The sequence below is a fragment of the Solea senegalensis genome, linkage group LG5 (genome assembly GCF_019176455.1).
Source record: "Solea senegalensis isolate Sse05_10M linkage group LG5, IFAPA_SoseM_1, whole genome shotgun sequence".
Taxonomy (NCBI): Eukaryota; Metazoa; Chordata; class Actinopteri; order Pleuronectiformes; family Soleidae; genus Solea; species Solea senegalensis.
In genome coordinates this window covers 22,520,198-22,547,319 of record NC_058025.1, presented here as the reverse complement: position 1 = coordinate 22,547,319, position 27,122 = coordinate 22,520,198, and the positions used below count along the sequence as shown (strand labels likewise).

Here is a 27,122-nt window from a genome sequence, read left to right as displayed (position 1 = left end):
AGTATGTTTACATCTGTACAAGTTTGGTTTTGTTAGTCAAAAAACACATTCATCATTTTTATAACGTCATGTACGTGTACTGAATTTGTACTGTTTTAACAGCTCAAACAACCACATAAAAAAAGCTGAACTATCCCTTTCTTAGTTGTTCTTATGTAACGTAATAGAGTACACATGTACCCATCATCCTCAGATCCGGGTCGTGAGTGCGCGCTTTATGGATTTAGCATTTGTTATTAGTCATTAGTGGCAAGACCAATCTCGCATTAGTCACGTCATCACATGGCGTAATTGTAGATTTTCCGGGAATACCGTGAACGCCTCACGGCCAGAAAAAAAGAGCGTCAGAGAGGGAGAGAGAGAGAGAGAGTGAGACGGAGAGAGAGACACAGAGAGAGAGAGACACAGTGAGAGAGCAACTCGGTGTAAGCGAAAGTGACAGAGACGAGTCCTTGCCAAAAGACAGGACACTTTATCGAAAAGGGGGCGTTTGTTTTCAACTCCAGCTCCGTATAAACGCAGCTGTGCTGCTTCCTGTTTCTAAAGCTGACAGCAGTCGCTTTTTAAATGCTTTGGATCTGGTGACAGACTCGACACAGACAGACAGACAGAAAGCGAGAGACAACACAGTCATGGTGAGTACTTGTCATTCTGCTCTGGTCTACAGTGGACACTGTTGTGTCTGTTTTGTTCCTTGTTTTATTGATTGAAGTAGAATAATTTGAACCCTGAACTGCGGGCAAAGTGACATGAAGGTAACACGGTTCACGTGCTGGCTGTCCACTCAAACGTGTTCTGTTTAATGAAACCAGGTGCATTTGTTATAAGCCATTTATTCTTAGAAACAATAAGGAAAAAAGAAAAGAATGTAAATATTTAGCAGCACAAAAAGGTAATGTAACGTAAGTAAAATAAGACCAAGCCACATTATGATTGGCTGTATTACGTGTTTATTGCATTTTTTTTAAAATGTGAATGGAAACTTTTTATTTATCTTTACTCAACATCATAATATAATGTCCTTCAATAACAATGTAACAAAGGTGCAATATAAGTGATAATTATATGCATCAGTGTTTGTTGTTTTCTGTGTATAAATCATTTATAAATGATCTGGTTCAGTCACCTTCTTTAATGCTCAGTCGTTTTATTGTGATGATCATTAATTTGGACTAATTTGATATGTTTTTTTATCATGATAAAACTTTTGTCTATTATGAGTGAGGTAGAAAAGTTGGCAAATGTGATATAGTATGTAAAGTAATGGAGAGCAGGGGCCTCCACAGGGTTGGTGAGAACTCAGTTTGAATAGTAGTCTATGGGAAAATGAGCTTCTACTATGAATGAGTTGATGTTCTTAATCATTAGATTCAGGTCTTCTTCAATTGAACATGATGTCAGTTTAGAAGAAAACCAATGATACATCATGGTGAGTGGGCACTAGTGTGATTGAGAGCTGGGACCATCCAGTAGGTGCGTGGTAGCAGGTGACATCTATGAACTTCCGGTTTCAAACACAAACATGGAGCCAGTAAAAATCTCGCAGACTATGATTCAGACTTATTCTGTATTTTCCTTGTGTGTGACTAAACGGATGTCTACAATAAATCTTTGCGCTGGACTTTTCTAGAAGTTCTCAGAAGTTTCAGATATTTTCTTGCTGTTGTGACCCAGATATGACATGAATCGTATTTCAAACACATTTAAAGACTATTGCTTCTAATTGTTTTATTTTGCTGTAGGGCCCCTAGGACCCTTTTGCCTATGGCCCTCAAACTCTTTTGAAACATCCCTGGAGGGCAGTTGTTAAAGAGTAGTTAAAGTAAATAAAATCAATGAAATACTTATAATTATTAACAATTGTCTCCTCTGGAACTTCTCTTGTGTTTTTGTGTTTCTTTTCACTTTATTTAGTAAGGAATGATGATCATGATGAATGGAAGATAACAAGCAGCACGTGTTTTCACTGTTCATACACACACTGTGCTATAGTGAACAGGCTATAATGTGATGTAGGTGTGGTTTCCCTGCATAATGCCAGGTACATTAATGCAGGCAGGATGGAGGGAGTGAGGAAAGGAAGGAAGGAAGGAAGGTGTGGATTCGGAAGGAGCAGCAGTGCCTGTGTTAAGACAAAGCCAGCTGAATTTTGAAGACAGACCATTGTTCAGCTACTACTCTGTGTTTCCAGGATGAACTCAGCTACAGGGCATCTGTCAATCAGCTAACAGCATTCGTATATAAGAAGGAGCTCAAACTCTTGTTCTTGGCCCAGTTAACCTACACGCCCGCTGTGAATTTGCACATACAGGATGTTGTTCATGAAAGTCTCGACAGGAAATGACAGTGAATTCTGAAGCAAATCTAAATGCTGAACGTGTGCATGTTATATATTTGTTTGGCTCCTCATCCTGTTAACCTCTGAGATGCTGCCTTCCTCTCACAGCTCATGGGCAGAGCAGAGGGGAAGAAGAAGGCCGATTACTGCACAGCCACATTCTGTCCAGTACACAGACAGGTTTCTATCGACTGAATGGAATCATTACGATTATAGTAAAACCTGTTCTACTCTAGTTTGTCACTAGATGTCACATACTTTCATTTTCCTTTTATTCCATGATTTAATTGTGGGCCTATGACTTAAAATAAAGTTACCATTCAAAGCGCATTTACCTTTAAAAGTGATCACATTGGTATATTTTGTTCTTAGATTCACAACAAGATTATTCATTCTGTATAGATGAGCTGTACAATTTCTAACTTTACTCGCATTTTGAAAACATCAAAAAGAAATACATATACTTTGCATTACTTGGTTCTCAAACAGTGGTACGTGTACCACCAGGGGTACACAAGCTTCCTCTGGTGGTACTTGGAGGAAAATCATAAATACTGTTCTACTGTACCACGATATGTGATCCAAGTGGAGCTGAAGTATTTTCACCAGAGTGTGTTGAAAATGAAAGAAAATAAACACTACACATTAAATAATAGTCTTAATCTAATTTTACTTTACAGTGTGTGAAGTATATGTGAGGAAGAGGAGGATGATGAGAGAGAAAATAAATCTGCCTGTAGCTGACTTTGCTCGACTTATTTACACCACTGTAACTGTTAACATTGATATTTATTTTTTTAATTAACTAGTACTTCTCAGGTGGTTCTTGGTATAAAACGTTTGGGACCCACTGATCTAGACAAAGCATTCAAAGAGCACAAACCTTGGCCAAGGCTGATCAGTTTCCCACAGTGTCAATACTCTCCCCTATCGTACAAGGTTAGAAAATCAGAATTCAGAACTGGCTCACTACCAGCATGTAATAATGTATTCCTTTGGCCATAACCTAAGTTCCTGGAAAATGTAGGATGTCCTGTTGTTTTTGAATTAAGCCTTATACTTTCCATTACAGTATAGACAATTTGAGTATGAGTATGTATAACCATCAGTGCCACCACTGAGCTCTTGTTCTTGAGGGAGTGGTACAGAAAACCTAGAGAAAACTAAAGAACTTTGGTTTTGCCACAAAAAACGAAAAAAAATCAAAACAAATCCAAACATGCATGCAATTGGTGAAATTTCTCTCTAAGGACCAGAATATTAAAAATTATTGTCTGTCTGCAGAGAAACATTTTCTAGAATCAGTTGTATTAGGCACAAGGCAGGGTTCAATAGTTCTATAATAACCTAAACTCAATAATCAACAGTTTATCCAGCAATGCTGTTTACAGCAGCTTTTAGAGTTTCATATTGTCTTTGAAATATATTTAGATTAGTGTCATTGAAATGAAACATTGAACAAACTGTTCTGTTTTGGGCTGTTATGTGCATCCATTCACTGCTTATTGTTTAGGCTCAGTCCCATTTCTCTCCCTGCCTCTACTACTAAGCCCAGACCTGGGCATGATATGGCCTGTGGGCCCAGATGTGAATGCACAAAAAGGATGGATTGGGCTAAGTCTTATGCTGCTTTCACACTGCAGAAATGATCATTTTCTCCTCCATTTTGAGTCTGGTCACCGGCAAGTATGTGACACTGATGGCCGTGTCACCAAAATGGAAAAATTCCAACTCAAGTGCTTGCGCTACGCTAAAAAATGTCCGGTGTGAAAGCAGCATTAGCCTGATCCATTTTTGTGCATTCACATGTACAGTAGGTGTAGATTATTCTGATTCTTGTTGAGTTTTAGGACGAAGTAGAAGGGCAAAATAGTCGTGCAGCACTTTAAAAGGAGGGTTACCATATTTTTCCCAGTTGAATCTCCGTTAGCTCAACATAGCATAACATAACATTGGTCACATCCTGTGAGAATGTGACAAATGTCCAGCTCACAGCCAACACTGGCTGTTTACAACAACAAACTGTCATTATGAGTCCCAAACAATGCAGGGGCATAAATCATTTGAAAAATGCCAATTGGCTACATCACGTCTGACTCTGTATCCATGCTGTGTGTGTGTGTTTGGCCAGGAGAATGGGAAGAACCGCCTACAGCAGACCCAGGAGGAGGTGGAGCAGGTGAAGGACATCATGCTGGACAACCTGAACAAGGCTGAAGAGAGAACTGGCAAACTTGGAGAGTTGGAGGACCGGGCTGATGTCTTGCTGGAGAAGGTATGCAGTTCAGAGAAGCTGTCCAAAGTGGAAAAAATAATGAGAATAATATTTTAACTCAGTGGAAATCTCTGGGTTGTATGGATAAGATGAATAACTGGAGCAACGGCAAAAAAACATTCCATTTTAACAGGCACCTAGGGACTGAGACGAGGAAATGTCATATTGCTGTCTATAAATACAACGTAGGTGGAGCTGGAGAGGAAAAGAAATGTACAATTTACATCCTGATTTTGCCTTATGGTGCTATTTTTAGAGAGGTATTTCCTATTGTTCCTTAAGATGAATGAAGTGAGCTGGTCTCCCTGGGTATGACAGAGCGAGTCCAGGACATGCCACGAGACAAATGTCCGTCCGGGGGTCAAAAAGCAGGTCACATCATTCCCACGTTGCCCAGTTGGCCTGTGTTACATCACAATGGGGAACAGTTCTCAAATTTACCCCATTTAGTTACACTTTTAAACAGTTTTTTCATTATTGGTATTCAGGAATGTGTTTGTTTTGCATTCACTCCCAAGTCAAATGACTTTGCAATGCATGCAGGGTTTATACGCTTCAGATCAGCAAGACCCATGTGACCACGCTAATTTCTTCTTCTTCATCCACTTTACTACATTTTTGGCATAATTTGTGGTGTTTTGCTAAGACATGCATCCTCCAGTCGTAAATTCTTAAAACCTTACTTTTAAGAATTTGAACCTGGCTCAATATTTTTATTTCATTAGCGACTTGAAGTTGTTCACTCGCCGCTGAGTTTAAACAAGGGACCAGAGTAAAAGATGTAAAATAGTACGATGTCAAATTTCACACACAAGTGACTCAGAGGTGACAGTGGGAATTGTGTTGGTGTTGACTGTTTAGTGTGAAAGTGGCTTAAAACAAGAGCTGAAACAATTACTCAATGAGTCGATTATTAATCGATTACTAAATGAATCGACAACTATTTTGATAATCGATTCATCGGTTTGAAGCTTTTTTCATGATTAACAAGATTCAATTGTTGAAGCTTCTTAAATGTGAATACTTTCTTCATTTCTTTGCTCTGGATAACAAAGAAATCATTAAAAGTGAATCATTTTGGTTTGTGGACAAAACAAGACATTTGAGAACATCATCATTTCCAGGTTTGATGAATGTTTTTCTGACATATTATGGACCAAACGATTAATCGATTGTGAAAATAATTGTTAATTGCAGCTAGTATTGAAATTATAAATGTTAAAAATCCACATTTACTGCCCTCTCTGGTCAAACTCCAGCTACTGCATTCAGATGTTGCCTTTCTTAGTCCACTCGATATACAGTGGACTATTGCACACTGACAAGGCTTTGTCACCTTTCACTAGCAGACGGCGCCCCCTGCACTCCTCCACACATAGTGAATGAATGAATGAATGAATGAATAAATAGAGTAAGAGAGTAATGTGGAAGAGATACAGATCTGAAACTAAAGAACAGTTCACTCTCACATCGAAAGAAATGTGGCAACATGTTGACACTGAAAAGAAAAATCGGCAGACAACAATGGTTTGCAGGAACCATTTAGTTCCATTTAAGGCTCCCGGTACTTAAAATGCTTGATACTACGCATTGAAAATGTGCCTTTGTCTATGTGGGATGTTTTGGTGGTGCAGCCCAGGTTTTTACTGTTTTTGTTGAGCTTCACACGTCTCTGGTAGAAGCTCTAATAAACCTGTTGCCCCTGCAGAGCACCACAGACAGGCAGTCTGACATTAACCAAAACAAAAACCAGTGCTGTTGTGCATACTGGACAGACAGGTTATAACAAGTTTACACAGAGATGTGTCGAGCTTGTGTTTAACAACCAAGAAGTCAAGTATAAAATGCAGCTTTGAAACGTCACTAACTGTGAGAATCAGCAGGGATGAGCTGCAGACACAACACACATTTTGAATACTTTTTATTCTCTTCAATTTCAAATGACTATTTTCCAAGTACTGCTATGGAGGGGTGACCCGTCCAGGTTGTACCCTGCCTTTCACCCTATGTCAGCTGGGATTGACCCTCTGATGTGACCCTCATGTGGAGGATAAAGCTGTAGAAAATGGCATTTCTGTGTCAAATATGGATTCATTAGTGCTGTTTTTTTCTCCTGAACAGTCCACCAGGGTGAATCATTTCTGGTTTCCTGGATATCTGTGGTTTTTGCACAAAACAACATGGACACACCAATTGTGAAAATAATCATTAGTTGCAGCCCTATTGATCATCTGAGGGTTCATCATCCTGAGCAGCCCACTTCTCATTGGGCGTGAAATGTTCTTATTGAATAAGTGTTGAACCACTGTATTAAAGCTGTTTCCTTTCACTCCTTATCTTTGTAAACCCAAATTGTATGTATAATAGCAGATGAGTGATTAGCTCGTTACGTCATATTAGTTCCCTGAGAACTAAAAAACAACTATGTAATACAGGCCAATGTGAGAATTATGTGACCCGTGGGACTAAAACAATTACGTGATCCATTGTTATATTAAAAAGTTGAATATTATTTCTTAAAGAAAAGAAAAGCAGGAAAACATGGGTAAAATGTGTTCTCTAAATTAGCCCCTCCTTTAATCTCAAATCTCTAGTTTCCTTTCTCCAGCTGAAAGCCACTGCTCTATCATGGCTGAGTATCACCTCATACAGTCTTCCATCAAATTTGATCTCACACCAAATACTGTAGATACTGTGTTCCACTGTGAATGTGAGGGGACAACGTATTCACATATTTTAAATCTTAGGGCTTGATTTTATTACTGATTACCTCATAGAATTGTTGTATTTATTTATTGATGTTCCACAGCCCACCTACAATTGCTCCACTGCCCCCCCCCTTGGGAATTAGTGTTGTAAATGTATCTATAATTGTTACATATACATGAAAACAATTAAAATTCAGAGTATGGTTCATAGCATTAAAGGTATTTGTATAGGTTTTTGTATGCACACAACTTTTGCAGTAGAAGTAGGCAGTAAAAATCAGTCATGCTGTCCTCGAGTAATGGTGCATTCCATTTGTTGTCAGAACTCGTCATTTCTGAGGTCCTTAGGCAGGAACACCCCCTGAACTCGGATTTCCAACTCGGAAACTCAGAGCAACCTCCCCAAACCCGACTGCCACCATACAAATGCTGCTACTTTTATTGTTAATAGCACTTCTGCTGTGTTTGTTTCACAGTAAGTCAGTTGAACCACTTAGAGCTTTGTTCCCGACTGGTATTGCGTTTCCAATTTCTCAACTGGAATGCAGTGAACTCAAGATTCAAGATTAGACATGTAAAAAAACATTGTAATGTAACCTTCCTCTTCCTCTTCATTGTGTTTTCTCCTCCAGAGTAAAGCATTTGAAAAGACGGCCAACAAGGTGAAGCAAAAGAAAAGGTGTGAGAACAAGAAGATGAAATATGTGTTTATTGCAGTCGGAGTGGTGGCAGCGCTCGTGATTATCACACTTATCATCTTTGCCGTTGTGGGATAGCACATGAGGACTGCAGCTTCTTGATGAGTGCCTGATGAAAGGAAAATACGATAATGGGACTAAGGGACAAAGATAAAAGTGAAGTCCAAACTGTGGGACTCTACCATCTTGCCTGAAGTGCTCATTCTGTAATATTTATGGGAGTGTACATAAGTGTCTTCAATCTATATGGTACAACTGGTTGCTCGGCTGCTTCTTGTCTTTAAAATAACTTTTCCAAACCTTTCCAATATTGGAAGGACACATCACTTCACATGTGGATTGGAAGTCTGTAAATTGATTGTAAAGAGTAAAAGCAGTCCTCTGCACACTCCCTGTAAGATGCCACTATCATGATGTTGTTGTTTTTTTATTAGATCTAACAAAAAAGTGCTGTGACATCGTGCCAAGATTTTTATATTAGGCTGCTATGTGCCTCAGAGGAGGCTAAACCAGATTTATGTACAAGCTACAAAAAAGAAAAAAAAGAAATGCAATTTTAGCTGTGAAATGTTCTCAAAGTTATCATTAAAATGTGTTTTTTTAATATGTATTTGAGTGATTGACTGATTTCAATTTTGTTGGGTTTCACTTATTTCAGTTTCTTCGTCTACTTTTTGTGTTGTTTATTTTGGTTCATTTTGTCTCCAAACCTGTTCTGTACATCAATCTATGTAACATATGTATATAAAACCAGATATATTCATTTTCACAAACTGCTCCATATTCTAATATACCACAAATACGAGGTTGACACAAACAAACAGCTGAACCGCCAGCACAAGGAAGATAGTTTGGGCCTGGAATTAATAATTCATGGCATTTGGCATTTTATTTAATTCAATCTGCAGGTTTTTACAAAGAATATGAGAATGAACCCTCGTGGACAGTGTTTATACTTCAGAGAAGGGAATATTATATTATATATTCTAATTAATATAATATTGTGTAAAAGATTGATGTAATCACTTAGCAGTGAGGAAAGGAAGGGGCGAGAATAGCATGCCTGATCCTAGATAAGTGGGAGAAAATGATGATGATGATGATGATGATGATAACGATGATGACCTCGCCATTGTTCTATAATAATCAACCACATGTGCTAGCCGTTAACAAAAGACGAGAGTAAATGAAATCCTTGAAATATGATTTGATTCCATGTGATTTAAAAAAAATAAAGTGGTCAGATAATAACAACATTAATGGGGTAGTTCTATTTTTCTGAAGTGTGGTTGTGTGAGGTTTTGACAAAGAGCCCTGGTTCCAGGCTGGTTCACGGAAATGGTGCTGTACTGTGTTTGGTAAAAGCAGTGTTAATAATACACCTCATACAACCACACAAACCACAAAAAAACCTCTTACTCTTCAACCATTACTTTCATAACCACACTCAGTCTTGCCTGAGAGAAAGCAGTGCAGTCAACATGGCTATTTGATGAAGGAATTTTGTAAATGCAGGAAATAACAGGAAACACTGGGCAATTGAGTCACTCATCATTTGCCGGGGTGTGGTAGTGTGCCACCCTCTTGTGGAAAATTACAGAACAGTAAGACAGAGAGATGTGGTTCAGCTCCTCTGTACCTGTTGAGTTTTGGGTGTGTTTGTCCAGCATGTAGAGATAAAAAGACATTTGTGAATCCAATAAAAACCTGAATTTAGTTTGATGAGCTCTTATCGTCTGTATTGGGTGAATTCAAAGCAACAGTGATACAAGTGGTGCTGGTTATGGTTCGAAGAAAGAATCATTTTCTCAGCCATGTCATTAACACTGACATGGAACTGAGCTAATCACATCAAATATGCTGTTATGCCAGGGCTGGCCCAAGCCTTCATGGGGCCCTAAGTGGAATTAGATTTTGGGTGTCTAACCCTAACCAATGCCAAAAATAAAGCAGTAAATCACATGATGCTTCTGGGGAAATTCTGCACAGTTGTAGCTGTGTGATCCTTACCCTTACTCTTATATTGACTTCACTGGCAATCAGAGGAATTGTCTTGTGTTGTTTTTACTTAAACACTTAGTATTCAAAATGGTACAATACTTAAGCGTTATGCTGAATATGGTGTCAGCCTACTAACAAGTATGAAAATAAGACAATAGACAATACATTTATTGCAATTGAATAGTACTGTGTATAATATTATCGAGTCCCATGGTTTTCTCAAAATGTGAACCACCAGTGGTACTACACTTCCTCTGGTGGTAATTTTGAACAGATATATATATATATATATATATATATAATGTATGTGTGTGTATATACATACATATATGTGTGTATAAACAGATAACAAAAAACAATGCACACTAATCCTTCATAAAGAGAATATCCCACTCTTCTTTGAGTTAAAAAAAACTTCATGGTCTTAATATAATCTGCAAAGATGAATAGATTTACAACAAAATCAATTACTTTCATTAGATTTAAAACATGTAATACAACTTTTGCAACTAATATTAACACATTTTGACGTATTACACAATATACGAGTTGTCAAATGACACCAAACTGAATTTGAGTATGTACAATAGTTTTTTATTAAAAAGATTTGTAACATTACTGAGAGCCGAGATGACCCGGAAGTAACCCCCTCAAGTCCTTCCTGCATCAAGACCGGCAAGATGGCAGCGGACACGCAGGTTTGTGTGGCTGTTTTTTTAATAGTGTGCTGTCTTCATACACAACGATCATAAAGCACGTAGGCAACCAAAATCGAATTATAACGAGTGTCGCTTCATGGAAATGCTGTGTGTGAGTTTTGGTGTGTTCGTCGAGAAACGAGAGAAGCAGGCGGCTATACTTCGCCAGTGGCTAATTAGCATCCTGTTAGCTCTGTGCTACGTAGCCCTAATGTGTGACTGATGAGACTGAGCAGCAGCAGCAGCAGCAGCGGCGGCCGCTCTCTCCAACACAAGAGTCGAGCTGTAGCTATGGATTGGAACCTTTTGTTACGGAACTTGATTTAGTGGAAGTAATATGCATTTCCAATGTTCAATATTCGTTATACAGTGATTGTCAATTCTAACGATAAAGCAGATGACTGGTGTCAATGCTTTGGTTGTGCAGTGTGGTTTTGGCTTTGTCAGACATAGAGTCATGGGGAATTGGTCTTAAATTACAATACATATATGGGATGGCTTGATGCCACTTTTTCATGTTCAGGATCTTGGACTAGGCAATAAGCGAATAACATTATATAAACCCCTCAAAAACAGTTTGGTAACGTTATGCCAGTCAATTATATCTCCCCTTTAATACCAATTGGTATTGTATTTTATATCATTGGAAAGCCTGATTAGTCACCTTTACAATGAGGTTCAACTTTGTTGGACAATTAATGTTGATTCTTGTGTTAGTTATGTTCCGCCAAGAATTTACAATAAAATTACATATTTCTTGCTTGTAGTTGTAAATATTTTATTGTGTTTTCTTCTACCATTGATTTTATTGTATTTTCTACCATAGATTGTCGTTTAGAATGCCTTAATACATATATGAACACAATTTTGAGAAGAACAATACATAACAAATGTTATCTCATACTACATCATCAGAATTGTAAATTTTTAAGAGGTCCATAGTCTGGTGTGAAACATGCATAAACTGAAAAAATTAAACGTACATAGGACACAGACATTCTCAGAACAATGTTCTATTTTACAAATTGTCGCTCCTTCACTGTGCTTATTTGCAAGCACTTGAGATTGTCTATTTGTTCTTCTCACACGTCTGTAAGATGAGGAAAGTGTCGCTGTTGTTTAGGTCATAAGACTAGTATTTGTATTAAATGTGACTTGTGTTTCAGGTTTCAGACACGCTGAGGAAATTTGCTGCAAAAGTGACCACAGCCAGTGTGAAGCAGCGAAAGGAGATATTTGGAGAGCTGAAACAGTGTGTAAAGGGCAAAGGTGAGGGATTTTGTGTTATCAAATTTATTACACTATGAAAAGTATGTTAAAAATGTCAGCTAAAATGTTGTTTTTTTGTTTTTTCATAATGCCTTGTAGAGTTACCAGAACCTGCCATCAAAGGACTATGCAAGCTCTTCTGTCTCACACCTCACAGATATCGGTAGGTTTATGAAATTATGCACTTTCACCTACTAGAAATATCAGAATTCAATGCTCTTGTTAGAGGTTTTAGTGACAATGTTCACACTTTTTTCAGAATATTAATGATTAGCCAGCTTTTGGCCACACAACTCTGTGGCATTTTATTCATAGTTTCACAGTTTCAACTAGTGAATGCACCGTGAAAGTAATGTGGTGGACAAAATGTTATGAAAACCTCTGCATTACGGATGTGTTTTACTTTTCAGGGATGCTGCATCACGCAGAGTGCTGCTTTCTGTCATCAGCCAGCTGGCTGAGAGTCAGCCGGACTTCCTGGTGACCAGTCTCCTTCATTGCCTGCTCAACAGTGGAATCATCAGCAAAAGTGGAGAACCCAGGTAGTGCTCTGACCAAGTGTCACTTTATAACTGTGACTTGGTTGTAAATTTCAGCTTTTACAAAATATGTCCCTGGACATTCTCATTCACCCATATAATAGTTGACATGATTAAAAATAGTTTGGAAGCTGTTTTTTTTCTGTTTCTTCCCTTCTTATGTTTTCCGTTGTGGTATTTTCAGTAAAAGCACGGGCTCTGCAGCCTTCATTGGCCTGTCATGGACAATCCAGTTAGTCTCATCTGTGTTTTCTGCCCCAGAGAAAAGAGAAGGACACCTCTGGAAGAAAATGGTCAGTGTTATCTGGAAAAAATAAAAACAATGTTTACATTGAGTCTTACAGTTATCACCAAAGTATCAAATGTCATTGCCACTCAGGATTGGTCTTTTTGGATGTTGATATCATGCTTGCATGTGTCTTCCTTTCCCTTAGGTGGAGGTTCAGAGCCTTCTTGTGGCTGAGGTTGTGGGTGGAGCTAAGACCATTGCTCAGAAATCCAGTCTCAGAAATCTCAATCACCTCTGGGTGGAAGTGAGTGTCGTAAAACACTGGCAGTGATGTGTAATTTCAAAGTTGCTAGAACCTTAATCATTTCTGAATGGTCTTTTAAATGCTGATCTTAGTGGGCCTTTGAAACACAAGAGACCTCTGTGATATTTGAATATCTGTTTGTCATCTCTAAAACTCTGACATGTGTTGTGTTTAACAGAACCCTGGACTGGTTGATCAGTACATCAGCACACTCTTGAGTCTGGACCAGAACCCTACAACTCTGGTCCTGCTGGGGGTGTGTTTAGACTTCTGCTCTGCTCAGAAAGACAAAGCCACAATAGAGAAACATAGGGTGAGTTGTTTTATTCCCAGTCTCATTTGTAACCTTACATATTTTATTATGTACTGCGACATTAGTTACAACATTTAATCAGTGTGATTTTTTCCCCCAGAGTGCCATGTTGGACTTGTTTATAAAATCAGTCCTTTTGAGCAAGACAAAACCACAGCAGCACATTTTGAACAAAAGCAGCTCCTTGATGCGTCATGTGACTCACTCTGAGTTCAAGGAGCTGCTGCTCCCTACCCTGCAGAAGACAATGCTCCGCAGTCCAGAGAACGCCATGCAAAGTGAGGCACTTTCAGTTTCTTGTGACTGAGATCGATTCTGTCAGCTCTCATGTATTTGATTACAATGTTGTCTGCTCTTTCTCCAGCCATTTCCTGTCTGCTGTCTGCCGTAACTCTTGACCTCAGTCAGTACGCGATGGACATCGGAAAGGCCATAGCAAGTAAGGCCTCAATGGATGCTAGGCTAATTTAGTTCTATAAAAGAGACACATTGAGTGAGTTACCTCAGCCAAGAAAGTTTAGTTTTTTCCTGTGTCTGACTGTTTGTTTTTGAGCAGAATAACAGAAAAAGTAATTAAGAGATTTTCACAAAACTTAATATAGAGTTGGGGTTTGGGTCAAAAAAGACCCTATTAGGGCCAGGTCGTACTTTCCATATTCACATGTCCGTAGAGATCAGTGTCACATAAATTTCATCACCTGTTTAGCCTTGCAGACCCATCACGGACTAAAGTGTTTCCGCATGCTCTCTTTAGCACAATAGTCCAGTCCAGTTGGTGGCGCAAAAGAGACATACTTGAGGTTTGGGGTAAAAGGGCTTATTCAGGAGTTAGCTTAGCTATAACTTAATGCTTGATTTGATTTAATGGAACTGCTGGGCCTTGGTGGAGGTATATTAGAGATATGACTGAGTATAGTCATGTGTAGAAAATATAATTACCGTGTGCTTGATGTATTTCAGGCCAGCTGAAAGCCAATAATACCCAGCTGATGGAAGAGGCGGTCCAGGCCATGCAGAACCTGGCCCAGCAGTGCAGTGATCCCACCGCTGTGCAGGACATCATCACACACCTCTTTAAGATTCTCGGAGGTGAGATAATTAATCACTGATTAGACTTGGTCTTATTCATGTTTGGATTTACTCACCTGAAACACAACTCTCACGTTTGCAGGTTCAGAAGGAAAACTCACAGTTGTAGCTCAGAAGATGAGCGTGTTGTCAGGTACGAGGCCTTGCAGACTATATTTATGTTAATTATGACCTATCCATGAGTTACAAATGCAAGCGGACCTGTTTTACCACCTGAAATGTTCTGTGCTATTGTTGCAGGGATTGCCAGCTGCAGCCATCATGCTGTGTCAGGAACTTCGAGCCAGTCTCTCAGTTCTGCGGTCACTGTGATGTTCATCCCATATTTACAGCAAGAAGGTATTACTGCTGTGTTTTCATTCTGACAAATCCTACACCTGAAAGAAAGTCATGAAATGACCATGATGTGTCATCAGAGATTAACTAAAAGTATTTAATTGAAATACTGGCTGATAATGGTAAAGCCAGTTTATCTACAATTTCAGTTTTCATTTGGGGGCTGCAAAGTGTGTTAATGTTTTAGTTTGGTGTTTTCAGGGTTTAAATGGGTTTTTGAAAAAATCCTTGAAAATGCTTTAAATTTAATGTTTTGTTTTCAAGGTTTGAAAAGTGCTTGAATTTTGGATAAAGTGCTTAAAAATGCTTGAAATACTGATAGAAAAAATGTTGTAAATAGATGATGGTGTGGATCATTTTCTCTGGGACAGTGAATCATATATGCACCAGCCAAGTTCTATCTCATCCTCTCACGTTGTTGGTGGATATTTAACTTGTTAACTAGTTAAATTACAATCCATTCTTGTCTCATTGTCTCCTCATGTGATAAATCTCCACTGTTGCTGCAGCAGACACACTTTTATCAGTTACTGACATGTGAAAATGTATCCAATGGGTTCAATGTTTTAAAGTGCGATTTTTAAGTATGATACAATGCATGATCACAGTGTAATGGCAGGTGTAAGTTCTGTGTTTCAGAAACGCTCTACAATGTTTTGAATTTGGATTGCAACTTAGATTTTACATATATCCTCTTTAAGACAATAACAGCCTGTAATGCAATTGTTTGAAAGGTCAAACTATAATGTTTCACGTCAGTGCTGACTTTTCTTTGTTTTCTTTAGTTCACGAGGGCACCTTAGTGCACACAGTTTCCGTGCTCTCACAGTGGAGTAGTCGTCTGACAGTAGAAGTTCCCTCTGCTCTCTTGGATTGGTTTAAGAAAGCCTTCACCCTGAAGACCTCCACCTCTCCGGTCAGACATGCATACCTCCAGGCCATGGTTGGGGCCTTCAAAGGTTAGATGCACAGTTGAGTTTTGCCTTCATGTCCAGATGGAGTGATTGAGTACAACACCAGTAACCATTTTGATTTATTTTCTCTGGTCTGAAGGTGACACTCTGGCCCAGGCCTCTAACCTCATGCCGTTGCTTCTCCAAACGGTGGAGAAGGCACTGGCCCAAAACTCCCAGCATGCTCTGCTTGCAGAAGGAGTGGCAGCTTCTGTTCTTTTGAGTCGACTGGCTCTGCTGGAGACACAAACAGGTGAGGACTTATTCATCAAGATTAGGGATAAACATACGTAGGTATCAAGGATTGTGAGGGTTATGTAGGGTTCTAAAGGGCTCTAAAACAGTTGTTTTTTTGTGATGAAATGTAGTATTAAAGGTACTTTCTTACATTTGTATGATTGAATTTGCAAGTATTCATATATAGCATAACAATATGAAGGACGGCAAGATTTTTCAGGGCAAAGATTTTCTTTGTGTCCCTGGAATAAAACAAACATTTATATGATAATCATTATTTACCATTTGGTCATTGTTTTAAATAGTGGTATGTGTTCAGAATTCATTGCATCTTTAATCATGTCTGTTGGAGAACTTTAAGTATGAAAGGATATACAGCTGATGAGGATTTCTGTTGTTTTATCTCTGCAGAAGCAAAATTCAGCAACTTCTGGAATGTGATATTAGATGAGAAGAAGCCACTTTTCACCACAGAGAAATTTCTCTCTCAGGCCAGTGAAGAAAGTAAGGCCGTTTTTATCAACATCATCACAACAGAAACACATGGCTTATTTATAATGTCATGACAAAGTCATTTTCTATTTGTTTCTCTCTCTCTCCAGCTCTGCTTACAATGCTGCTGCTCTGTGAGAGGCTCTTCTTGGACCACGCCCACCGACTTAACGCTAGCAAATCACAGTGAGTCTGTCCTTTTGTCCACTTACACACGACTTCGACCGTGAAAGCATCTTGGCACATTTACAAAGAAGGAGCATATTATCTGTGAGACTAATAAAGGATGACCTTATCTTTACTTATAAATTCATTATTTGAAACTATAACAATGTTTACACTCATCTAAACCAAATATGATCTCCTCCACTCCTCATACTTTTTTCTGATTTCTATCATGTTAAAATTGTCATTAGAACAGAAAGAGCAGCAGCAGTCCAGTATGAATTTCCCTTAAAATCATTTGCTTTATTTTATCACACTTGCACAACCGTATACTAGCATTACTGCTAATGCTAGATCATCAACAAATATCTCACTATAAATCAGTCACTTTGTATTACAAGTTATTGTGTATTATAGTATAACACATTTGCAGTTAAATTAAAAATCTCATTTGTGGGAGGAGGGAGAATTGTTACAATTGATAAACACTTAAGATACAGTGTTGCATTAAACTGCAATTGATTTTATATCAACATAATGATTAGAAGTGATAATTTGGGGTGGGTTTTTGATGTGACTACAGTATTATATATTATATTGCTTTATTTGATGTTGGATGTACTGCAAATGTGCTTTGAAAACTAAGTTTATCGTAGATGCTATTTATGAGACACTTACTACTTTTTCATATTTTGATTAACGTTGTATTTTTTTACAAATTATTATAATTGCATGAGTTTTTTCTCATGTTTTGTAGAGTTTGTTTAGAGAGGTTTAGTGAGTGGTGGGCATACATAGTTGATTATTCATTTAAAAATAAATGTTGCTCTTTGTGAGTATATTAAAAATATACACTATTAAGAGAATGATGATTCTTTCTCTTTATCCTCCTGTCACTTGTGGCACTTCCACTAAACAGTTTTGGCATTTTTGCTTTTCCATGAGTGATAGTACCTGGTACATTTTTTTAGTACCTGCTCTGGCAAGGTTCCAAGTGAGCTGAGCCGATACTATATGTGATGTCGACAACCTGACGGCCACAGGTTGGTCAGAGAGTGGCGTCACTGGACATGTCTAAAATCTCAACATTTAAATGAGGATTCTGGTGTGTTTAGCGACAGCACTGTCGAAAGTGTTGATTGCGAGCAGTCGTATTTCAGTTCAGTGACTTTGTCAGAGTCAGTGCTCTGGTCATGCGAGAAGTACTGAGCGATTCTGTGAATAAATTTAATTAACTGAGTCTAATGATTCTGTACACTGAAAATAAATGCTTAAGTTGTTGTTGTCAAAAAGAGACAATATTTACATTTTGTGCAGGAAAAATACAGAATGTGAATTTATTGCTAATTTGTGGTTGTTTTTTTTATCCCTGCCGTTCTTTAATTGTTTGTTGGTTTCTCCTGCTTGTGACTGTGTTGTTTAGGATGTATCATCACGCCACTGTTGCAATCCTGCTGTCTCGGAGCTGGCGTCTAAGGAAGAAGGCACAGCAGACAATCAGAAAGCTGCTCTCCTCTCTGGGTGGTTCGAGTCTTGCCCATGGCCTCCTGAGAGAACTCTGTGTGGTCATCAACAAACATAAAGTAAGGACTCATACACCATGAAAAAGACAATACACCAGTATAAATACAGTACTTTCTGCCTTCATGTTTTGTGAATACAATCTGAAAGTGAAAGAACAACTTAGTTATTGTAACAGACTGACTGACTTCTGTAAATTGTCAGGTTTTACCCCAGGACGCCCTGGTGTCAGAGTCAGGAGAGCTGACTGATCTGGGTAAAAGCTATGTTCCTCCTCGGGTCCTGCTGGAAGCATTGTGTGTGGTTTGCTCTGCTGCCAGCCAATGGACCGACCCTGTGGAAGCAGAGAAACTAGCCATGGACCTACTCATCATCACTCACCATCCATCCATATGTACGACAATGACTTCTTCTCTAGTGTTTTACTGCAGTTAGTCTGTAATGTTGCATTATTGTTAGTTTTGTTCCCCTCATTCGTCAACTCTTTTACAGTGAGTTACTATGCAAAATTAATCTTGTCAATAGGTTTTTCTGTATTAATGACTGGTTATTGATTCTGTCTCATTCTTTGTATCTCATACTATTCATGTATGTCTCTTTCAGTTGAAGCTCGTCAAGGTCTGTGGCCTATTCTGCTCTCATCCATGAACATAAAAACAGAAGAGTTTATCGAAAAGAAGATGGAGCTGATTCTGCCACATCTGTTGGAGGTCGATGCTGACAAGGTCTGACAATAATTCATTATTACATTGACATTGTCCATAAAGTTCACTTGATTGATTTCTGTGGATGTATCGAGTTGTTTGAAGGACATGGTAACAGTTTTTTCTCATTCTACATATATGAGACATTGTTATTGTCTCGTACTGATATGCTTTACACTTGGACTGAACAATGTGGGAACATATTTGTGTTTTTGTTTGTGTAAAGATTAGATTTTGATTTTTCTGATTTGCCATTGTTTTTCAAGCTTCAGTTCAGTAATTGCTGTGTTTTACCACATTACGTGCAAGGATAAGATTTGCTTTCAGTTTTGGCTTGGTACACGGATGCTGGCTTTCACAGATATCTGTGCTGCCAGCAGGGAGAGGTTTTTAGCCACTTAACAAAAGGCTCACCTAATAAAATCCTGCTTCAGTCTCCAATAGCTTTAGATGATGTTGGCTGCTTTATTTCACCGTTAGACAGGCTTTTCTGGCTGGAAACTGAAGTTTGTATACTGTATTCTCCCCCACACCAAAACCCATAGAGAAAATCTGAATTTACTTGTGGGAACACAAGACCTGAAGGTTTACTGCTGCCTCATTTGGTAAGTTTTATGTCACTGCGCTAAATCCAAAGTACTTTGAATGACAAAGTCACAAATTAACACATTTGAACTTACTGATGGAGACGGCAGACGATCAACAGGTCCTGTGTGTTTGGATGCAAAATCACCATTTTTCTTGATGGATCTTTGTGTGTGTGTGGGGGACTGATTTACAAACTTAAGTTTCCAGCCAGGTACAAGCAGCTTACTTGGCAAAGTAAAAACCTGAAATATCCCTGTGAGTATTTTGCCTTTACTTTACATGATCATATTTGTCTCCCCAGGCGGCAAAAAATGCTGTTGGCGCCCTCTGTGTCCTCTCCCCAAACAAGATGTTACCACGGGTGATCAGTCGCATCATTGAGGGACTTTCCCAAACTGCCTTACTTCAGGTTACCAGGGAGGAGTATGCCATCATGCTGACACCTGAGGGAGAACTATATGACAGCAGCATCATTCAGAGGTAACACACGGGCTCCAGCCACATATTACATCATATTACTTGTCAAGTATTCTGCTCCCGATATGCCTGGTGTCCACACTAGCTCAGCATTTTAGAGCTCCTAAAATGTAGAAGGCTGTTTTGCCAGTTTAACTTGTTTGGTCTTTTAGTTTAGACAGACAGAACAGAAGCAGACCCCCTTGTTTTTATTGAATTTTGCGAGACCTTTTTGACACAGATATCTGCTTTGCTTCATGCCTGGTTCTTAGAAGCCACCACTCCACTGTCAGAGATCAAGTTTGTGTCTCATAACAAAAAATCCCTGCTCGTACTTTCCACTTGATATTGTTTCCCCATTAGTAATACAAACAGTTGCAGAGGAGAGAATCCACTTCCTGATTACACCAGCATGTGCACTGAGTGTACCCGAATGGTCAATTGTCTGGTATGCTACTATAGATGCAGATGATTTCTGAAAAGGACCTAAAAATGCTTCACTGGATGCAGATTGTGAAAATTATGTTTAGTAGTAGGATAGTTGTAGCCCCAGTCTAGATTTTGTTTTTGTTTCCGCGACTTCGACTCACTTCTGTCTCCCACCTCTGCTCTACGTGCAGTGCCCAGGAGGAAAGCACCAAGAAAGCCAACATGAAAAGAGAGAACAAGGCCTACTCTTACAAGGAACAGATCATTGAACTGGAGTTAAAGGAGGTAGAGTGCAATTACCATCAGTGCTCTGTGATGTGGTGTTTATGTCTGAAACATCACTTTGATTTCTCTTTACTCTTACAGGAGCTTAAAAAGAAAAAAGGCATCACAGAAGAAGTGCAGCTTACCAGCAAACAGAAGGAAAGGATGCAAAACCAGCTTGATAAGGAATCTTCTATTCGAAAAAGACTTCAAGGGGTATGAAACCAAAGTCTGCCAATAAATGAATAGAATTTTGAAGCACAGCTTTTTAAATTTTCTCCTTGTTTGACCTGTGACTCACCAGCTGGATGCAGATTTGCAGAGTGTGATTGGTCTGCTGGAAGCTGTTTTGGTGGAGAAACCAGCTCAGCTCACCAGGGAGTTGCCCGCTGTCTTCCAGGTCCTACTGCCCCTGCTACAGTCCCCTCTGGCTGCTCCATGCATCCATCAGGTCTTCCTGGACATCGGAAAGTGCCTTATGCCCAAGCACCTTCACTATCTAGGTACATTTTAGTCTTGTATGGTGTAAATAAATACAGATTTGTCTCAGTCGCTCAATTAAATGACATTTATCGTCTTTTAACCTCTTCTAGCTGTGCTTGTTGGTCACGTGACTCTGCGGCTGCTGAAGCCGGAGTGTGATCTTGACGAGGCCTGGGGGCAGGAGGACCTCAACACTGCAGCTAATCGTACTATAATGCTGCTGCACAACCAAACTGTCCCGCAGAGAGAAAGCAAAACCGCTGGTGAGCACAGACCTGGAAAGCAATCTTAAAGCTATCTTTAGTTCTGAATCATGCATCAACTTCTGTCAAAATCATGCCAAATCAAAATAACCGTAATGTAAAGCCGTGTTGGCCAATCAGAGGACAGGCAGACAAAATATCATGCATTATTCTTTTAGGCAAACAATAGTTGTGCACTATAGGATAGGAGAATCATCTGGACTTGTAACAAGGTCCAGCCCGTCTCCCTCTTCAGCTTAAAATCTGGGATATGAGAAGAAGTACACATTTTCTGCAGGAGAAGCATAAGAACCTACATTCAACATAGAGAACAAAGTGTATAAAAAAGTCTGTGTGTTGAACGTGGATGTGGCATCTCTTCCTGCTGAAATGCCCTCTTGGTTTTTTTCCTCAGACGTTGCTCCACTGTCTGCACCAGCTTTCTCCTACTGCTTACCCCTCCTCAACGCCGTGATCAGGGAGTCTTCTGGCAGCACAGAGGAGGCCGAGAACATAATGACCAAAGCCTTACAAGTCATCAAAGAACATTCGCAGCTGAGGGCCGACACGGACGCTGATGACATTGTTATCGATGAGGTAAAGTCACAGGCGTGATGTATAAAATATATTAGTTATTAGGGGTGGGAATCACCAGAGACGCTGCCACACAATATTGCAAAGTAGTGAGTATTGAGAAATCATAATGCAATATACTCGCACAACAGCTCTAGTGAGAGTGAACACTTGGCACCATCTAGTGGACTGAAATGTCATGTTTTTTTATTCTAATCCACAAAAAGTTTAATGTTTATTTTTTTATCAGTTATAAAATGACTGCATATACTAAACACTATACATGGTGTTATAAAAGCGATAAAATGTCACCACACAAAATAGTGTGTCGATGACCCCCACCCTTATTAGTTATAGTCACATTATGTAAATGATGTAATCATCACGTCATAATTAAAATTTGTTTTGGTTGGAATATTAATTTTTCTTGTTTGTATGACAGCGGTGGAGTGTGACAGACACTAAAAAAGAGAGGGAGAACTGCTGAAGATGTGAAGAATAGGAAACCATCCGACATAAAACGGACACGTCTCCCCCTTGTATAAAATCTAAAAATTTTGAGCTTGGCGTAGCTCCTAATGTTTCAATGCCTCCTAACAGTGCCTCTGGATCAAACATTTTGACTTTATTTTCCGTCTGTGACCCGCACAGGAGAAGGACTAGGAAATAAAGTAAAAATAAATCATCAGTACAGACCACAGACAAAGTTTTCATGCAATCCATTTCAGTCGTCTACTTAGCACTCTTGCTTGCACCCCTCATTCACAGCTTTTTAGCAAATTTATGAAAGAGCCTCCTTTTATTTTGTCTGTTAATGGATTTACATTTTAATTGTTTTGTTTTCTTGTCTCAGAATGGGCCTGAGCTGCTCCCACGTGTCAACATGTTCCTGCTACTGATCAGAATTATTTCCACGGCCACCCCAAGAATCCAGGTAAACAAGCAGCTTTAATAGCCGGAGGTTAAATTCAGTTTGAATTCAAATAATTCATCATATGCCTTCCCTAGATTATCCATTGTTTGTGAATATTGTTTGCGATATCTGAACTGTGAGATGCTGTGTTTCAGGTGTTGGCATCTCAGTGCCTGATAGCTCTGTCTGTCAGTGCCGGAGGAGGAGATGGCTGCACTGTAGCAGAGCAGCAAGAGATTGATGTCCTACTCGATGCCCTTCTCTCGCCCTGCTTCTCTGTCCGGGACTCTGCTCTCAGGGTGGGTTTAGGATTTTACACATGGACCCACTTTTTCATTCAGTCATTGATTGTCTACTGCTTTATTCTCCACATGAGGGTCATGGGGAGCAGGATGCACCCTGGACAGGTCTCTCACATTGACACCTATGTCAATTTTGTGTCCTATTAACCACTGCATGTTTTGGACTATGGGAGGAAACTCATATGAAGGATAAAGCTGTAGAACAGGAATGAAAGGACCAACAAACTGACCATTCCCAGAGATAAAATTGTTTGATATTGAATCACAATTTATCTGGTAACCAAAAAAAACATGATTGCCCAGGGTGTATTCCAGTGATAGATAATGGGTGGATGGTTGTAGTACTTGATCATTTATTTGCATGCAAATTAACACCCAGTTCATTTTGTGCTCAGGGTTTGTTAGAGATGGAGTTTGCCCTCCCTACAGACAGCACGGAGGAATCTGGTCTGAATTTACTCCGCAGGCTTTGGGTTTCCAGGTTTGATGTTGAAGAGGAGGGACGGGCCTTGGCTGAAAAGTAGGTGTTATTATATATCTTTTTTGTTTTTATCCTTAAGTGAGCCTGCTTTTTATCCTACAAAATGTGTTTATGCTCTGATGGAGTATAGTAATGTGTAAACTCATTTCTTGGCATGTCTGTCTTCCCACTCAGACTCTGGGAATCTCTGGGTCTGGAGCTGGTCCCTGAGCTCTGCTCCCTGCTGATTGGAGATGTCACCCACCATGAGGAAGCTGTCCGTTCTGCTGCAGCCGATGCGTTGTCACATGCCGCATCTGAGTACAGAGACCAGTGTGCTACAGTGCTCAGTCAGCTTACTGAGCTCTACCAAAAGAAACTCTATGTAAGAGACACACGTTTACTCTCTCAGTTATGTCTAGTACCTGTGACTGAATTTGACACTGAATATTCTTACATTGTCATTTTTAAAGAGACCACCTCCTGTGCTTGATGCCCTGGGCAGAGTTATCTCTGAATCTCCACCTGACCAATGGGAGGCCAGGTAAACTTCAGTGTTTGTTAAGAAGAAATACCTGTTTGTAATTTTAAAATACATTTTAAATCTGTATCCAGTTGATGCAGCTTTCACATCAGGGATGAGGCTTTTATTTTTAGATTTTTGTCAAAGTTTTGCTTGTGACCACTAAATTAGTATGTGCGTTGTTGATGATTGGACATTAAAAATTTAAGCTAAAGCACATAGCTGGGAGGTGTTTCCGAACAAATAGGACCTTCCTCAAATCTGAAACGGTATGACAATCATCCAAAAGTCTGTTTTAAGCGGTAAAGTGATAAAAATACAGCAAATTCTCCTGATGTATTATATGTGATTTAGGGTTCTGAAATAATAATCATTGAATCTCAGTAACGCAAGGTCATGACTGCACAATTCACCCCCATAATACAGAACACTGATGACAGAAAAATGCAGCTTTTGCAGCCAGCTCACTGTTTTTAGTGTATATAGGTAAAATATTATCATAAAAGCTACTGCATTTTCTACAGAGAGAACTATAATCTATAAAATGTCAAATGTTTCTTGTTTACTAAGTTTGTTTTGTCTCATCTTATCGTTTTGTCAGGTGTGGCATTGCTGTGGCTCTGAACAAGTTGTCCCAGTACCTGGATGAAGCTCAGGTCACCCCGCTCTTCCTCTTCTTTGTTCCTGATGCTTTGAACGACCGCCACCCTGAGGTGCGGCGCTGCATGCTGGACGCAGCCCTCTCTGCACTCAATACACATGGAAAGGTACAGGTCGCACAACACACAATGTGAACTTTGATATCACCATTTACATTTACACTACACCTTTACTTACATCTCTGCTTTTTTGGAACAGGACAATGTGAGCTCTCTGCTGCCCGTGTTTGAGGAGTTTCTGAAGAACGCCCCCCAGGACGCCAGTTATGACTCTGTCCGACAGAGTGTGGTTATTCTCATGGGCTCCTTGGCCAAACATCTGGACAAAAGTGACCCCAAAGTCAAACCCATTGTGGCCAAGCTCATAACAGCACTCTCGACACCTTCTCAGCAGGTAAACAACTCATCCTAGCGAGTCAAGCTACTACATACTACTCTGTTTTTGCTAAGACACCCACAGTACCCCGGGGAATTAAAGCACCAGTAATGTGTACAGCGCTGCTGGATTCGCTGCTGTTTGGAAACAATGATTCAGCCTGCTTTCCCCTCCTGATTGGTTCTTATCAGCTAGAATTAAAGCTCCACTAAAACAATTACTTTCAGTTTTAGAATTCTTTTTTTTTTTCTGTACTTCATAATTTTTTTGATGTATGTATTCAGATGTATGGATGCAGATTACTCCTAAAACTGAGCTACACACACATCTTGATTTATTGGCATTGATGTAGCCTTATTCATTGTCCGTTATTCATTGTAAGGCATTCAGAAAAAAAATCACTAAAATGCAGATCTCAACGCTTCAAAAATACTACTACTGCTACTAATTTGACCTGTTTGTCTAAACTGAAATTCAAATCTAATACTCACTTCTGTGCTTTGTCAAATCTGTCCTCAGGTCCAGGAGTCTGTGGCCAGCTGTTTGCCTCCTCTAGTCCCTGCCATCAAGGAAGATGCTGCAGGGATTGTGAGAAACCTGCTGCAGCTGCTGCTGGAGAGCGACAAATACGCAGAGAGAAAGGGAGCAGCTTATGGACTGGCTGGCCTGGTCAAAGGTCTCGGGATCCTGGCGCTCAAACAGCAGGAAATTATGACCACACTGACCGATGCCATCCAAGACAAGAAAAACTTCAGACGAAGAGAAGGTCAGTCAACTCTAAGCTGTTTGCCTAAACTTTTTGGCTTTGGATTAAATCTTCTTTATGCGGATGTGTTTGTTTGGTTCCCTCGATGTGTTTAGCACACAACTTCCACAAATATTATCGTACATACTGAACTTAAATGACAAAATATTTTGTGGACTAAAGAATAAACTGCTGACCAGCTGTTTGTCTCATACAGGATCACTGTTTGCTTTTGAGATGCTGTGTAACATGTTGGGGAAGCTGTTTGAGCCGTACGTTGTTCACGTGCTGCCACACCTCCTGCTCTGCTTTGGAGATGGAAACCAGTATGTCAGAGAGGTGAGCAGGCTGACCACTTCCTGAGGACACTGTCTTCTTTGTATTAGCCTGTTAAAAAAACATATTGGTAGGCTGCTCACACTCTTACGTTTTCACCCAGGCTGCAGATGACTGTGCCAAGGCTGTAATGAGGAACCTGAGTGCCCATGGAGTGAAACTGGTGCTGCCCTCCTTGCTTGTGGCTCTGGAGGAGGAGTCCTGGAGAACTAAAGCAGGTGAGGAGGAGCCCTGTGCATATACAGATCCCGGAGAAATCTGGAATGTATCAAGGGTCAAGAATTAAGAATGTGTCGTTGTCTTCTGTCTTTCTGAGGATTGTTTAGAAAGCTGAGAAAGCCTACACGCAGCAGCTTTTGTGTACACAAATAGTTTTCAATGGAGACATGTGTGACATTGTGAGGCTGAGTTTACTTCCCTCATCTCTGCAGCTCCCATGATTTGGTTGCTTCTAATGACCGATGCTACAGAAGTGCAATCCCACAAACACCATTGTTCAAGACATCTTAGTTTATAGCAATAGCAACTTCTATTCCGATTTGTATATAATCAGTGTCAATTGTCTTTTCATGTCTAACGCTGCTTGTGGTGAATTACCTCCTTATTTCTTTAGGCTCAGTAGAGTTGCTGGGCGCCATGGCTTTCTGTGCACCCAAGCAGCTGTCCTCCTGCCTGCCCAGCATTGTGCCCAAACTGACGGAGGTGCTGACTGATTCCCACGTGAAGGTGCAGAAGGCTGGCCAGCAGGCCCTGCGACAGATCGGCTCTGTCATACGTAACCCTGAAATCCTGGGTAAGGCACATAGTGATGTGGACTGAGTTGTTAGCACACGACTTGATTCTCACTGGCCTATGATACTTTTTTTGTGTGTTCCTTGAACCCACGCTCCCTTCTTGCAGTGTT

At 39.8% G+C, this 27,122-nt stretch overlaps 2 protein-coding genes across 2 annotated transcripts in view; both read left to right on the top strand.

The window, feature by feature from the left end:
- The first annotated feature begins 388 nt into the window (after positions 1-388).
- vamp5 (vesicle-associated membrane protein 5) lies at positions 389-8,629 on the top strand. The gene is made up of 3 exons (XM_044027152.1): positions 389-635; positions 4,470-4,613; positions 7,954-8,629. The coding sequence occupies exons 1-3, from the start codon at positions 633-635 to the stop codon at positions 8,095-8,097; spliced, it is 291 nt and encodes a 96-aa protein (XP_043883087.1). The 5' UTR covers positions 389-632; the 3' UTR covers positions 8,098-8,629.
- A 2,029-nt stretch (positions 8,630-10,658) lies between these two features.
- The window catches only part of gcn1 (GCN1 activator of EIF2AK4), a 29,433-nt gene continuing 12,969 nt past the window's right edge, over positions 10,659-27,122 (top strand). Inside the window, exons 1-36 of the mRNA XM_044025794.1 lie at positions 10,659-10,718; positions 11,885-11,987; positions 12,087-12,150; positions 12,398-12,529; positions 12,711-12,819; positions 12,961-13,059; positions 13,238-13,372; positions 13,473-13,650; positions 13,737-13,811; positions 14,333-14,461; positions 14,544-14,594; positions 14,702-14,800; positions 15,583-15,756; positions 15,851-16,003; positions 16,399-16,491; positions 16,590-16,665; positions 18,068-18,227; positions 18,370-18,559; positions 18,769-18,890; positions 19,759-19,937; positions 20,534-20,627; positions 20,709-20,822; positions 20,911-21,109; positions 21,200-21,352; positions 21,747-21,928; positions 22,758-22,838; positions 22,973-23,116; positions 23,515-23,639; positions 23,775-23,964; positions 24,053-24,123; positions 24,704-24,869; positions 24,961-25,155; positions 25,657-25,903; positions 26,100-26,221; positions 26,322-26,436; positions 26,832-27,011. Coding sequence (XP_043881729.1) covers positions 10,701-10,718; positions 11,885-11,987; positions 12,087-12,150; positions 12,398-12,529; positions 12,711-12,819; positions 12,961-13,059; positions 13,238-13,372; positions 13,473-13,650; positions 13,737-13,811; positions 14,333-14,461; positions 14,544-14,594; positions 14,702-14,800; positions 15,583-15,756; positions 15,851-16,003; positions 16,399-16,491; positions 16,590-16,665; positions 18,068-18,227; positions 18,370-18,559; positions 18,769-18,890; positions 19,759-19,937; positions 20,534-20,627; positions 20,709-20,822; positions 20,911-21,109; positions 21,200-21,352; positions 21,747-21,928; positions 22,758-22,838; positions 22,973-23,116; positions 23,515-23,639; positions 23,775-23,964; positions 24,053-24,123; positions 24,704-24,869; positions 24,961-25,155; positions 25,657-25,903; positions 26,100-26,221; positions 26,322-26,436; positions 26,832-27,011 — 4,717 coding nt within the window. The 5' untranslated portion in view covers positions 10,659-10,700. The remainder of the gene's footprint in view (positions 10,719-11,884; positions 11,988-12,086; positions 12,151-12,397; positions 12,530-12,710; positions 12,820-12,960; positions 13,060-13,237; positions 13,373-13,472; positions 13,651-13,736; positions 13,812-14,332; positions 14,462-14,543; positions 14,595-14,701; positions 14,801-15,582; positions 15,757-15,850; positions 16,004-16,398; positions 16,492-16,589; positions 16,666-18,067; positions 18,228-18,369; positions 18,560-18,768; positions 18,891-19,758; positions 19,938-20,533; positions 20,628-20,708; positions 20,823-20,910; positions 21,110-21,199; positions 21,353-21,746; positions 21,929-22,757; positions 22,839-22,972; positions 23,117-23,514; positions 23,640-23,774; positions 23,965-24,052; positions 24,124-24,703; positions 24,870-24,960; positions 25,156-25,656; positions 25,904-26,099; positions 26,222-26,321; positions 26,437-26,831; positions 27,012-27,122) is intronic.